At 47.6% G+C, this 15,648-nt stretch overlaps 1 protein-coding gene across 4 annotated transcripts in view; it reads left to right on the top strand.

Annotated features, from left to right (window-relative positions):
* Nucleotides 1-15,648, top strand: part of LOC106751718 (autophagy-related protein 16-1) — a 498,023-nt gene that overhangs the window by 461,606 nt on the left and 20,769 nt on the right. For all 4 annotated transcript variants that reach the window (XM_014632761.1, XM_014632764.1, XM_014632763.1 and 1 more), the window contains 3 exons: nt 5,943-6,122; nt 7,711-7,795; nt 8,553-8,699. In XM_014632761.1, coding sequence (XP_014488247.1) covers nt 5,943-6,122; nt 7,711-7,795; nt 8,553-8,699 — 412 coding nt within the window. The remainder of the gene's footprint in view (nt 1-5,942; nt 6,123-7,710; nt 7,796-8,552; nt 8,700-15,648) is intronic.

Here is a 15,648-nt window from a genome sequence, read left to right as displayed (position 1 = left end):
ACGGACAGACTGATCTTCGCAACGCACCCCAACGGAAATAACATCCCCCTCGTTCGCCAAAGAGAGAGAGAGAGAGAGAGAGAGAGACGCCGCGCGCGACCACTCTAATTGCGTTCCGAGAAATTAACCGCCACCGTTTGCATTCGCGCGATAACGGTCGCACATTGACGGGGTTTTTTCTTACGAACGTGCGAGCGTAGTTACTCGGAATCAAAGGGGATCATCGGAAAAGAGATCGCGGGCTCCGTTCAATTCTCGCCGAGAGGGATCCGAACGGTGGCAGAGTCGGCGTGGCTGAGGAGTTACACGGATGGAGGAAAGTGGCTCGGTAAACTTGCGCGAGACTCGCTCTCCCCCTGTAGCGCCTCTTCGAACGATTATATTTAAATATCGCGCGCGTATAAGGCGGATACGCGCGTTAATATGGAATACATACTAATGCGAAGAAGAGCATGGAGCGAATTAACGTCCCGAAAGCTCTTATCATGGCTGACGCTTGAAGATGGCTTACCCGCGCAGAGCCCGGTAATCCTTTATGCCTCGTTTGAAGGATAGATGCACGTTAATAGCGTATATGTATAATGCACTTACGTGAATAATACGTTCGAGTTCAAGGAAGGGTACACAAAGGACCGTATTGCGCGGATAAGGATGTGCGTCTTGCGCGATGTGTTGCAAAAATCCCGGACTTCAATGTAACCGACAGACGAGAGAAATAGGAAGTGAGGGGGGAGGGGGGGGGGAGAAAGAGAGGGAAGGAGGGAGATTCTACTTTCTGTTCGACTCGAAGTGCGATTTATCGCGGCTTATAGGCGGATTATCGACGTCCCGGGAACTGCCGGCTTTTTTAATCGCTGATACTCGAGGCTAAACTTAAAAGAAGATTTGTTTCCGCAATGTGCAAACTATCGACACCTCCTAACTTATAATTAAAAATCGAAGGCCCCGGCAACCGTGCTGGGAAAATATTTTACGGTACTCGTCATCGCGGAAGGTAACATCCGCGGGCATTCGGAGGGGATTCGCGAGCGCGCGGCTCGTCGCGACGGCTCGTTCATTCGACCAAGAATTAAGTCGTTTACCTCTCTCGGGGCCTGCACTGTTATTATCATCGTGAAAGCGAACGTCGTTTCAGAGTGGCAAAGAACGCGAAATCGCGGAAGGGGATTGCTCTTGTTAGCGGAAACGTCTCGTGTTTTTCGCGCGAGAATTTGCACCCGAGGACGAGGCAAGACTGGCCCCTGCGACTAGATATCAGAAATTAACATCGCCTTGTAATCTCGCGGGCGCGGGTTTTAAGACCGACGGTTCTTGCCCCGCCGTCATCATCATTACGAATCTAAAGTCATCAAATGGAAACGTTCGTGCATTATCCCGAGTCGAGCAAAGTGGCAGTCTCTCTTTCTCTCTTCCTCCCACTCTCCCTCCCCTTTCCTTTCTCCTTCCCCCGGTGCATTTCCGCCGCTGGCGCGGTAAGTCATTCGCGGAGATACGCTTTAACCGCTAAATGATTTTTACGCCGACATTTATTAACCGCCCGTGTCTCGCGTGTTTTATCGAGTCGCTATAGGCGACGCGCACGGCATCGTGACGGTCACTTACCGCGAGATAAGACTGTCCGAGCGCAGGGAACGAGATGAGCGCGCGGCGAGGTAAGAATCGTCGGCGAGTTTCTCTTTATGCACGAACGCACTTTGGAAGAAATTTTATTGCCTCCCGAGAAGTGCCCTACTCGCCGCGTTTGAAGCTTGTAAAGTACTTTCCGCGAAACTTGTGTGTGTCGAACTACGAGAATTGAGTGTACGCTCCGCGCAAATATCATCGCGTACGCGCTGTATATCTGTATACGGTCTCGCCGACCGGATTTTACGGTGGCCCACCGCGAAAGTACCTACGAAATATCGAAAGAGGAAAGAGGGGAGAAAATGGCTATGTAAATCGCTTCGTGTAATTCGATTCGACGCTTCGGAGGCGCTCGGCACGCCCGGAGATAGAATCAGTGGGAGTTGAAATTTAGCGGCAGTTAAAATACGTCCTTGAAATGGGGACAGCTAATTTCCTCGCTACCGCAGCTAAAGAAGCACCCTCAAGTCAGAGCGGAAATGAATTCATTTTTGTTGTCTCGTTGGATTCTCCTTGCCGAGACCTTTCCAAAGATATGCTACATTTGGGGTCTGATGGACCCCGCAGTGGCGGGGTTGCGCGATCCGCCAACTTCTCGATCATTTTTGACCACCTTATCATGGAAAACCGTATCACGGAAAAAAAGATCAGCTCTGCTGAAAAGAATGTTTATTAAAACCAAATTTCGCTTGATTCGAGAAAGTGATTGATTTGAATAGCCCTAACTAAATCATTATTTGACTGAGATTAATATATTTTATTAATTGAAAGAAGTGTTCCTTTGTTCCGGAAAAATATTTTTAAAATTGACAAGATCACAACTTAGGCGTGACGTTGGGATCGCCGATTTCGATCAAATTCGGTGAGAATATAATGCATCCCCGGCAACCGACGTGTGTTAGTAAGGTGTACTACTAAAAAATCAACGCTAACCAACATCTAACGATGACAGTGAAGTTCGAACTAATAATATTCAGCCGCTATTACGAAGTCCTTTTTCTAAACGTACGATCCTGCTTTCGACTCTCTCAATGCGCGCATTATTCGACCCGAAAATTTGAATCACCGCTATCGATTATGATTATTGCATATATTTGATTTCGCGCGTTTCCGCGATAAATGCGGACTCGATATCATTATCTCGTGAAAGGCCACACACACACACACACACACACGCGCGCGCGCATACGCGCCTCTTGAATTATCGTTGGGACGTCGTGGAAATTTGTCACGGCTTTGTGCGGTAACTTTTTATGACGCGCGTGCACAATTCACAGCCGTAGAACGCAGCGAGGTAATAATTAAGAACGATGCGTCGACGCGTTCGAATTTAATAATTGATACATGTTCCACGTGCAAANGGGGAAAGGGGGGGGGGGGGAATCACGTTTACAGCGGAGCGTTTGATAATTCCGCGACGTGAGCCGCGCGCAATCCGCGGTTGTGTGTTCGGCGCGATGTAAAAGGTTTGCGACGCGGACAAGCCGTAATTTTAAATATCGCGATATAATTATGATAATAATGATATAATGACGCGGGACTACACAATGGGACAGTGCACAATTGCGCGCGACGTAATTCACCATGGCGGCGTTATATTATTAAAAAGCTCGATATTCCGACGGGATTCAATTGCGATCCTCGCCGATTCGGAAATTTCACGACCGAGCGACGAGGGCGAATCCGGCGGACTCTCGAACGCGCGATCGTAATTGAATACGCGTCTCACGACGTACAGAGAGCCGCGTCTGAGCGACGGGAAGAAGCTTCCCTCCCTTGTCGGCGGGGGGGAAGAGGGGGGAGAGGGCACACAGTGCCCGAGTAATAGCCGCTCGTAATACCATCTACGGAATGGAAACGGTGGACATCAGACGTTAACCGTAACGTCGCGTCGTAGAAACTTGGACGAACTAATCGATCGGGCGGTAAATCACGTTTGATTTAACGCGCGGCCACAATAAAGTAGCTACGGAGACTCGAGCGCGCGCGAGAGGATTCGTAATCGCCGCACAAAGGCGGAGGTTAAGGAAAGGGGGGGGAGGGGGGGGACGTAGAAGGACGGAAGGGGATTCGGGAGGCTGTAAGCGGAAAACTCGTAATTTATCCTGTTTCCAGTCTTGATGCCGGGCGTTTCCGCGTCGCGCTAGCGATTTCCAAGAGCTTCGCGGAAACGCGGCGACGCGAACGTCATTTCCCGACGTAAATTAAGTTTGAAATCCTGCTTATTTCAGCGTGGAGATCGATGAAAGCTGCCGCCGGGCTGGAACTACAGTTTGAAAGGGGAAACCAGCCGTGATTCACATTCGATACAACTGTTAACTCGCTCCACTTAAAGTCGACGAGCGCGCGCGCACGTGCAATTTGCGAGGGCGTAATTCTGTTACTCATTTCGCGGAATGCTCAAATTAATTTCGGCGAATGCTTAATTTGCCCGTATTGTTATCGCCTTTGGAGGACGGATTTTATATTCGAGACGGTGGGCGCGGTCGACCGACATCTACTCCACCTAACTATCTCGGTGAAACTGTGATGTGGCTTTTAGCGATCGCAATCGGCAGCGACGTGTTAGCGAATCGACGAGTGCTCGATAGATCGACGTGTACAATTGGCGTCTTGTATGCTAGATCACTCCCTAGATCCAAATTCACGCGATTTTCAGCCTTACGTATGTATGCATAAGGTCGAAAATAGGTAACGCCAGTTATAATGGTCTGCGCCGAAAGAAAAATATTTAGTATTTGTAACTATAATTAGTATAACGAAAGAAATATAGTCGGAAGATCCACTTTTCCATAAATATAAATAGACATTCTCGTGATATGCAATCGAAGAAAGGTAAGTGTCAGGCAAGTAAGAGTCACCCAACGTTCTGACAGATGCATTTTTTTAAATAACTAGAAACTGATACAGATACTGAAAAGGAAATATAAAATACAGATATAGATATAAATTTGGGGCAAATAATTAGATACAGATATAGATATTATGAAAACATATCTAGATACACTTTAAATACTTATTAATAACGTAATGAATGAAAACAAGATTCGGAAACATTTTTTTTCACTGCACTTTTGCAAATATAAGAAAATAAAAAAATTATAAATGATTAGTTGTAAATTTAATAATTCTGCAGGTTGATATTTCAAACTACAACAGGATGTGTCGAACCTTCTTTCATTTTACTCAGCGAGAACTTAATTAATAATTTACACATTATTATACCAGAATAAAACCATTTTCAGAATTCACAGATAGATATTTGACAGGTTATTTCAAATTAAAAAGTCACATGTACACATTTTATATTGAGTTTCTACTTATTTAAATAATATCGCACATATATTAATATTTCCATTAAAACTCTGACAGGCTACTTACACGTACAAAAATGTTATAGCAATATGTTAGCCAACTTCTGTTCAATAAATCTTTATTAATGAACAATTATGACTTATTGGACAAGTTAGCTAATTCATTGAATAAAAGTTATGGATCTCAAATCACGCAATGCAATCTGAAAAAGAGGCTTAAACTGGATAATCTATCCTTTACTAACATGCTGCGGCTGCTTTCTCGTAAGAAGTACAAAGTTTTTTCATTGATCAGACACCACCTCAGATGACACATCTTAGATGATATCGAATAATACAAAAAGATAAATAAAAAATGAAAAAGGAACCCTTACAATTGTCTTGATTAAATTGAAGATGTACCGACGAGTCAGCATATAATAATATTTGGTTATCAATCGCATTAAATGATTGTATTACCTATGTATGGTATTATATATGCCGACTCGTCGATATATCTTCAATTTAATCAAGACAATTGCAAGGGCTCGTTTCTTTCATTTTTTTATTTGCTTCTTTTGTATTTTTTCGCCGAAGATGGCCCGAAGTGAGACCGAGACGTACGAAGTTTAATTATTGTACCGATAATAATATATTTTAAACAATACTTTTCCCTTTCATATCTGGCATTTGAGACTCTTACTTGTTTGATGCTTACCTTTCCATTTTCCCAATAAGCGTCACCATAATGCCAATATAACAATAACCGTATATGCACGTTCCTCCGCTACTATTTTTGTGGTTAACCGTAAAAAGGTATAATTGAGGGCGAAAATATCTATAACCTCTCTCAATGTGGCATACACGACGCGGTGTGTACATGATCGTTTCTTCGATCTTTCGATCGAACACGGTGCGTCGAATAATCGGCGGATTTATAGCGACGACAGTGGGCCACGAATGTCAACCCTCCCGCGTCACAGACGCGGCCGTTAACGTTAAAGGCTGTTCAACTTGACGTTGCAGGCATAGAGACGAAATTCGCCGGATCGAGTTGCAACGACCTCGTAACTTCCGACGGGGCTGGCTCCACGATAATCAGTGGTCATTTTGATCAAAGGATCAGGTTTTGGGACACCCGGGCGGAATCCAGCTCGAACGACATCTTACTGGAGGGGAAGGTTACATCCTTGGATTTATCCCGCGGTAAGTAGGGTTAGCCGTGGGCGCAGTTAAGCCCGGCGGATAGCTAAATATATAAAAAAACTAAGCGACACGAGATAACGCCACGATCGGATAAATTTGAGGCTTCGTTAAATGTTAATTAAACGCGGTCAGGCCCGGCAGTTCGTCCGGTTCCGACGGAATTCGTTATGCGATTTCACTCGGCGATTAGTACGATGTCACAGCGGTGTAACGTCAGCGCGGAATTTCGGAACCCTGTGTATTATCCGGCTGTGTTCAATTTGCCGTGTGTTTCGCAGTATTGATTAAGGATGCGTTAAATGGAGTAACAAATGACAATCGTAATGACGGGATCAATTATTTAAATCGAACGCGCGCACCGGTCTCTAATATGCCGGATTGTCACAAAAGCGCAAAGGTTCGCGACTAATGGGCGTGTTCCGAACGAATCAGAGTCGCGTTCTCTGTCTGTCTGTTTAATCACGCCGATTTTTCAGCACTTCACCGTGCATACGACATCAACTGCGTTTGAGAAGAACGCGAGCGTGACCGGAGAAAATGAAATTATTGTAATTAGAGCGCGGGCGATGCGGGTTCAAACGGCGGAACGTTATAAATGTTAGATCTGTTGCGGTACGCGCGATCTATCTCGGTTGTTTGTTGAACAATTAATAGGATCGCGATATATACTAATTGGCCCGCCGTGACAGATAATACCGCGACGCGTTTCACTCGCGGATCTCGCCCGCGCGGGCAAACGCTGTTTTCCACCGTCGTTTTTTATCGCAGCCGCCTAATGACGCGAATGAATTGGCCCGCGCGATCCTGCAGCATCCTCGAAGCACTTATATTAGCTACGAGTGCATCCCCTTCGTTCGAGAACGCTTCGTTCGGATAAATTGTTCTATCGCATTTCATTAATCTCGATAACGCCGGGACGGCGCGAGATGCACGTTCGAGTGAGATGAATCTGCAACGCGCGGATTTTCAGACTTGCCGCGCTTTGCATCGCGCCTCGAAAGCACATCTCTCTCTCTCTCTCTCTCTCTCTCTCTGGTTTTTATCGTTCGAGCACACGCATCTTCCCTCGTCCTTAAAATCACGATGCACCGTTACAATGCGCAATTATTTGACGAGCGCCGCGTTCTGCATTCGTTCGTGGAAGAGGACGAGAACGAGAGAGACCGGAGCACGGTTGCAAATGAGCGCGAGCATTAATACCAAGCGTGATTTTACACGATAGATAGGAAAGAAATTACGTAAACCGATCAAGCGCGCGCGCATTTCAATTCACTTGCCGAGCGTAACGCGTTTATAAGTTTATTGCGGCGCGCTAGATTTTTCCGTGCTTTGAATCGCGTGTTGCGTCACTTGTACATTCCATAGACGCGCTTTTATTAATAATTGCGAACACGCTCGGTGCACGTATGAAATATTTATTCGTGAGCTTACGCCCGCAACCTTTTATTCGTCAAAACACGGGGAACGCTCTCTTTTTTGTTTCCGATATAGTTGAAATATGCCGAACGAATGAAATGTAATAAATACGATTTATATGATTGCGCGACTGCGATGTAAATCCAATGGACGGGAATTTGTCCGGTTTCAGACGCGAACTACCTGCTGAGTTGCGTAAGGGATGACACGGTGAAGTTGATCGATTTGCGAATGAAGAAAATCGTCGGATCTTTCAGGTAGGTATTCCCCCGCTTTTCATCGCGCGTACGAAGTTGCGTAGGCCGTGATTTTTCAAGTCTGGGAATTCACGATTTTTATTGTGCCCTGCGCGCACAGAAAGGTACATAAAGCATTCGAATAAATATTCCTTGTTTCAAGTATTTCATAAGTTTATGTACATACACGCAAGTATATCACAAGTTCGACATAAGGATCGAATTTATTCAAGATATATTCTGAATCCTGGTATAAGTTTAGTCAACTTCAATCACGAATATTAATTAGGGCATTAAGGCTAAAATTTCAGTTTACTTATTGCAATTAACCGAATTTAACTTGTCTTCGACGAAATTCATAATATTCTTGGAAAGTGAAAAATTCTTTTTCTCCTTTTTTTTTTTTTTTTTTTTTTGAATAAATGATGAGCTTTTCTAATATTTGTGACAAATATATTTTGATATTATTATCAAGAGAATATTTTTTTAACAAATTTAATAACTATTGCTTATAAAAGAAGAATAAGCCGAGTGATCGCTTTTTTTATCAGTGCGATAATATTTTTGCACGAACGAGTTTGAGATTGAAAACCGCGCAGATAACTTCAGTTATAATGGCTCCGGTTATAATGGTATCGATCTTGCGCGTATATGTGAAAGGCTGAAAATCGTGGTAACTCTCGATCTAGGGGATGATATGGCACATATTACGTCGGTTGTACGATATGCAACTGAAACATTAAATATACCAATACGTATCGCACCTTTGTTACAACAGTGCCGATGGTTTCAAAGTGGGCTTCGATTGGGCAAGAGCTGCTTTTAGCCCCGACGGGCAGTACATAGCAGTGGGTTCCGCGGACGGGTCCGTTTTCATCTGGTCCATAGCAACGAACCTGATCGAAACAGTGCTCAAAGGGCATACGTAAGTAGAAATCCTTGTATCGTTACAGCCGAAGTTCGGGGAATTATTCAGAACTTCGCGCCGGAAAGAGAGGCAATTATCGGCTCTTAACGACGATAAGGCGTAATAAATAAGAGAGTTAACAGCGGTATCTCGAATCGCGAGATACAAACGACCGAACGAACGAACGGGAAACTACGGAAGAAAATCGGATCTATTTATTCCGTTAATCGGGCTCATTCATTGTAACGCGCCCATACGTCTCTGTGTAGTTTTGCACATATTATATATTCTTGACCGAATATTTGGCCTCCCGCCTCGGAGACAAAAAGTCGCGGCCTTTCGATTGGAATGTGCAATATCGATATTAAAACCGTGCATCCGTATAAAACGGACGCGCGAAAAAGAAAAAAAAAACCCCCCGTTAAATTTTATATGACTTTTTACGGCCGGCGCCGGTCAATAATGAAAAGACATATTAAAACGCGAAATCTTGCTCCCCCCGACATTCTCTCTATCGAATATTGATTTACGAAGAGCTAATCCGAGATATTGAAGGCGGAGAGGTCGCTACGAGAAAATCCTTCATAAAACGCCGCGCGTCGTCTTACCGTTTCGCCGTGGCCTTTTTATCGCGGTCTTTATTTCGCGACCGTACGGACGACATGCTGCTTTACATTGCGTCATCGTATTAAAATCCCCGCAATTATTTTATATTGCCAATTGTATCCGCGATTCCCATCTCGACTGCGGGGATGTCGCGATTGTTGTCTCTTAAAACCCGCCGATGTATTTTCACGATGCGCCTTCCTCGCTCATCACGAGCGAAGGAAACGCATGTTTACGCGAGGCTCCCATCGAAGAGATCTCGTAATTACTCGAAATTGTCGTGCACGTAGACGTTTGATTTTCGATACCGACACACACGTACACGTGGTGGCAATTATTTCATCAACTTTGACTGTCAGCGACGTGCGGTGCTCGGCAAATAATCTTCCGCGTTACCGGTGTGCTGTTCGCGGCGACAACGGCGTTTCGTCGATTGCGCGACTTTATTTGCGGTCAGGAAATCGATAATGCCGGCCCCGCTGTTGCCTTTCGTACGTTCCACTCCAGCATCACCGTTATAATTTATTTCACCCCAGACCTTCTCCCCCCTCTCTGCTTTTTTCATCGTAATACGTTTCGAGCCGCTTGATGGATGCGAATTTTTCGTTTAAATTCGCCGGCCGGAGCGCCAAAGCGGCCCGTAATTTTAGGAGGCACTTTCGAGTGCTCTGCATACCCACCTGACACGAGAAGTTCCTGAAGTACTTCGGTCCTCCGGTCCACCGCACGCAACCCACTCACCCACCCACATACACACACACACACGCACATCTACACGTGCTCCTCACGTCCGTGCGCTTCACGACGCATACGAAGAAAAAGATTCGTGGCGGCAACGGGTGGGCAAGAGGGAGGTCTAAGAAAATATTTCGACGTGACCCGATTTCCGCTGCAACTTTCGCGCTGTATATACCACGTATCCGCCCATGTCTATATATCGCCGGATGACTGGGCGATATCGCGAATTTATACGGCACCCCCCGGAGGCACTCTTAACTCCAGCTACGTCGGTCCTCTCTCTCTCTCTCTCTCTTTCGCCATTGAACGCGTCACTCCGAATGACCGAGGAGTCGTTTACCCACCCGCACGTACCTACGTGTGGGAAAGGGGTGGGAATCCGTTCGGGGGGAAAAGAAACGCGACGACGACGGCTGGAGGAGATGCGGCGCGAAAATGGCCAGCGGCGTAGGCGCGGAGGAGCGTATCTCGTCCGCGTGCTTTCAGCGCCCTTTCACCTACACGAGCCGCGTTGATGGACGCGTTAATCGGCGGCATCTCACGGGGAATGCGGCGCAGGGATCGTTTCCCCGTTGCCGAGGTGCAGAAAATCGATATCTTTTAAAACGCTAAAAACGCCGATTTTATGCTATTATACGGAGTAGCGGCGGTTAAACACGATATTATCCGTAAATCAATAGCGGGTGCGGTTAACAATTTCCGGGTGTACCGCCGTGTAACAACAATTCCGCGATTCTCGCAGGCCGCTCTGGACGATCGGCGATAAGCGCGCGACCGAGCGCGCGTCGTCGGCTCGTTCGTCGCCGATTAACGCCGGCCGACCCGCCGGAAGGAATTCGGTCTCGCTCGCCGATTTCATTCGCGCGATTCAATCGTGTCAGCCTTCGGTGTTATCGCGGGGAAAACGCGATCATCGTGTATCCCGGGCCGCACGGAACGAAAGAACCGTCGGCCACGACGGAAAGACGAAAGTCGTGATCTCGGTGTAAAATCACCGCTTGATACGCGCTCGTTAAACGGCGATAACGTTTAATTATTCTCTATTGAAACATGTCGTGCCTCGTACTGATCGTACTATCACGCTCGCGGTAGCGGCGATTAGTTATTACGCGCGTGTTGGAACGATTACGAACGTAAACGGTTTAATGGCTCATAATTACGACAGCGCGCGCGTAGCGTCGGCGTTAAAACGTCGACGTTTTCAAATTCAGATTGGCAACAGTCCGGCGGTATCACGATCGCACGGGGTGAGATCTTCTCTGCGTCTCTTCGTGTCGATAATCGAACGTATATCTCTCTCTCTCTCTCTCGCAGCGAGAGGAACGCGCGTTCGACTCCAGTTTTCGAATCACGACGATCGCCCGAGTCTAGCGTGCCGCGGAAAGGTCACTCGTGAAGCGGGCGAAGCGAATTGTAACATTCCCCCTGCAATTTCGCCAAGCGAACTGTTACTCGCGATTACGCTGTTTCCAAACTGCACGTGAACCGGGGAACAATACTCCTTTGTTATGCAAAAGAGGCGCAAAGTACCCTCGCGGGCCGTGTTTGGCGCCGCGTGCTGTCGCGCCTAATTTCGCCGCACTCCGTCGGCGTCTAACTCGTTGAATCGAAGCCCCTTCGGCGGATCCGCCGAGCTGCGTGAACGTCTCGCGGCGACGTCGAAAGTCGGGCCCCGTTCGTGCCGAAAGGAAAGCCGGCGGTGCCTCATTGGATGCTTTCAGCCCTCTTTTATCCACGCATATACACACACACACGTGGCACGAGGTCGAGCAACGACGATCGTCCCGGACGATCGGCCCACGAGTCCCACGGAGGATCGTAAGATCCGTTCTGCAATTATCGTCGCCCCCCCCTTCCCCCTCCCCCGCGAGCGAGCGAACGAGCTTCTCTCTGTCGTCGCAGCGGCCGGCCGTCCTCGGCCTCCTCGAGTTTCTCAAGGACGCGGCATCTTCGGTGGTGGCTTCTCCGCGAGAAAGAGAGCCCAGCGGGCGGCTCGGCGTGCATCTAAGTACCGGTCGTATCGAAAAATGGCTTAAGCACCAGTCACGTACACGTAGGCTTCGGTGTGCGCGGTTCCTCGAGTATACACGCTCGCGCGTGTTTCACTGTTATTACTTTCACCCCGGACCGTAGCCGCGCTTCGACGACGTGGTCATCGTCATCTTTCGTCGTCATCTACCTCCTCGGTCTTCGTCCTGTGCCCGGTCGTCATCGTTGTCTTCGTCCGCGACTTCTTCCTTTTTCCTCGACTTCGTCCTCGCCCTCACCTCCCTCTCCCTCTTCCTCGCGAGCGCCGTTCGCGGTTGTTGCGGCGATGGTAGGTCGTATAATTCGTACGTTGCACACAGCCGCGCCCGGCCGNCCCCCCCCCCCCTTTCACCCTCTTTTCTTCGTCGGTGTCCTCTTACGGTGCGGGGGGAGGCCGATTCCGTAGGTATTTAATGCGAGCGCGCGGAACAAGCCGGCGTGTCGCGAGCTATGAAATTTCAATGTTACGCGCGAGTCTGCGAATCGAGGCAACAATCGAGGCGACGTCCCTTCGTTTCGCGATACCTGTCCGCTCCCCGCGATCAGCGAGGTCGTGAAGTATCATTAACTCGCGTGCAATAGTTAATAACCAATTGCTCCAAGAAAGAGAGAGAGAGAGAGAGAGAGGACGCTGCGTGGAGTAACAAGTGCAAGAAAGTCCCCTTCGCGTGGGAACTCTCGTCCGTCGATATAAAGTCGATCGTTAAAAGCGAACAGCCTGTGTCTCTTCTTCCCGCTGCATTTCGCGTCACGGGAAGGAGGGGGGCCGTTTAGAAAATGCGCGCAATTTCATATGAATTCCACCGCGGGGCTGAACGTTACGTTATTCCCGAAGCGGTCAGATCGCTTCGCGTCTCGCAACTATTTTCCCGCGTGCGGTCGCTTTTTCCGCCCCGCGACGAACCTGTAGAAACGTAAGTCGTGCGAAAGCGTAGACGACGGCGGCGTCCACGCGCGGGGGCTAATAAACGCGCGTAAACGGCCGGGGGGCGCTCGTTCCAACCGTTCGAGGCCGAGGAGGTATTCGGTGTGACTCCCTTTCCGCGAGTACTTAGACTCGAATCCGCAATCGTATCGCCCGATAAGCTTACGTTCGTGCTCTAATTTGCAATCAACCGGCAGGATCCGCGCACACGTCGGGAAAGGCGGGAATTTACCGCGCGATCCAGCGGAAGATCTCGCTCGGCGAATAAATAGCGGCGCACGATTATAGCGGAATGGGTAATTAAGGAGGGAACACGGGGAAGGCTCTCGGGATACCCCGGCGCAACCTGAGCTTTGAGATTAAAACGCAGCTCTCTCTCTCTCTCTCTCTCTCTCTCTCTTGGCGGAACTTCGATTCGGCGCTTCACGGAATCGGTGACCTCATTATATTCGCGCCTATTCGCGCGAAACTCCGTAAAGTATTGCCCTGGTATATTTTTCGCCCGTCTCACCCCGACCGCCAATTGCGATTGCTCCGCTCGCATCGCGGATTTTAACATCTGGCAATTAATTTCTTCCTTTTCCTAAATTCGCAGGATAATTTGAATTATTTGGTTATATAACACTTGCTTAGCTCTTGATGACCTCTAATGTTCGACAAAGTAATTAATTGTGTTAATTATCGTGTGTTAAAATCATTTTTACGACGATGTAAATTTTTCTCATCGTTACACAGAGAAAAAGATTCCTTTGGATTTGATAAATTGGAGCAAACGAATGTCTGATTCAGCAAGCAAGATATTAATTGTTTGGTGTTTAGCAAACAATTAATATCTTTTTTTATTACGTCAAACACCACGTTTCTTTTATATTTCCATCCAAACATTACAATGATTGTCACAAATAATAAATTATTTCAAGGAAACAACACTGTGTTAGAGAAATATTAAAAAGCTTATTTGTTTCAGTGGAACAATATTTAATATATAATAAAATAAATATTTCTTTTATCGAAGACCAAATATTATTTCTTCGGAATAAAACTGTTTTTTTTCTACCAAACATGTTCTATTCTAGGGAAACAACGATATTTTCACTTAAACGAAATGTTATTCAATGTTAAATTATGTTGTTTATATTAAACAAGTCAAACAAATACATATACTAAATCCAAAGAAACCCTTTTCTCTGTGCTATAATGACTTGCAAAATGAATGATTTCCATATCAGAAATATATTTTCGTGAAACTGGGCCCACAGTCAAAGCATTAAAGAATATGTTCAGAACGTGTCGCTTGCTAATTACGAAGAACGAGACATAGATTTAGTTTCTCAGTAACCTAATTTTAAACTTCCAAAACAGCAAACCCGCGTATCTCTCGTCCGTTTTTCTCCCCATCACTTTCGCAGGATTCGCGATAATCATTTGTCCCGCGAGTGTTTGTCGCCGTTAAAATTCCGCGGGATTTCGTCTCCGTTTCATAAACGGACAGAGAGATGAAGGAAGGCGCGTGCCTATCAACACGTTGTGACGTTACCGAAGATTTCCAACAGCGCGGGAATTTTTCCCACGCTCGGCCGAGGTGTCGGCATGTTCGCCATACCGCTATTGAGCAGCGATCGTATGATTTGTACGGCTCGTTATTAATAAATAAATGCGCAGCGGCCCGGCGTGGTAACAGTATAAGTTATTATTCCCCACAGTGGTAACTGACAAGTAACAACATCTCGTAAAGATTACTGCGCCGTATTTCAGTCACGCACGCATTTATGGCGATTTCATCCCGCATTTTACGAGAGAAGGATAACGTTGCCGCGTCGGCGGACGGTGTCGATGTCACCGTGTTACAGGACATAACTGAAACTCCTAGGAAAGTAGTTCGATTAGTGTATTTCATGCACTTTTACAGCCGCACCGCGGTTTTCCGCTGGTAATCCCTTTAACGCGCCTAAAGTGCATTCTCGAGTGTGTCGCGCGCGCGCGCGCGCGGCCTCGACTTCGGCCCTTTCAACCTTTCCCCGCGGCGCAATTTCCGCCGGTCCGATTTCCCGTGCGATTTTACATCCGCCGTAACGACGCCAGTTTCGCGTCCGCGGAGCTTCCACTCGCGGGCCCGTCCCGGCTGTGTACACCCCCTCGCTTCCTCGCGCGCTACACTCCGCGCACCGGCCTAGCACAGAAAGCGCGTAATGAAAATTCAACGTCGACTCCCCGGGGGAAAATAAGTGGCGCGTGAGAACGGAAGTAAACACGTCAAGTGAAAAGAATTAGATTATCCCTTCTGCCCGTCCCCTCCCGCCTGTCGTCGTATATACACACACACACACACACACACACACACACACACGTGTGGTATAGGCGCCGCCTCGTAGGAGACACTCCGGGAAGATACCGGGGATGAAGGGGAGGGAGCCAATCTTCTCGGCATCCCCTGATGAGTACCGGGCCGATTTCATTGTCGCTCCCCCCCTCCCCCGACGTAACGAAGCATCGCGCGAGAGATCAATTGCCCCGTGGCACTCTTCTCGCTTAACTCGATTTCGTTTCCACGGCAATGATCGGCCGGTCCGGCACGATATTATGTCATTTATCTTCGTCGTGTCTTCGGGAGTCGAGCGGTGCCGAGCTCTTTATCTGTTTTTCCCATTCCAGCCCCCCTCTCCCCCCCCC

The sequence above is a fragment of the Dinoponera quadriceps genome, unplaced genomic scaffold, assembly GCF_001313825.1.
Source record: "Dinoponera quadriceps isolate SergipeBrazil2010 unplaced genomic scaffold, ASM131382v1 scaffold399, whole genome shotgun sequence".
NCBI lineage: Eukaryota > Metazoa > Arthropoda > Insecta > Hymenoptera > Formicidae > Dinoponera > Dinoponera quadriceps.
The sequence above is the reverse complement of the archived record's forward strand: the minus strand, read 5'-3'. Positions and strand labels throughout refer to the sequence as shown.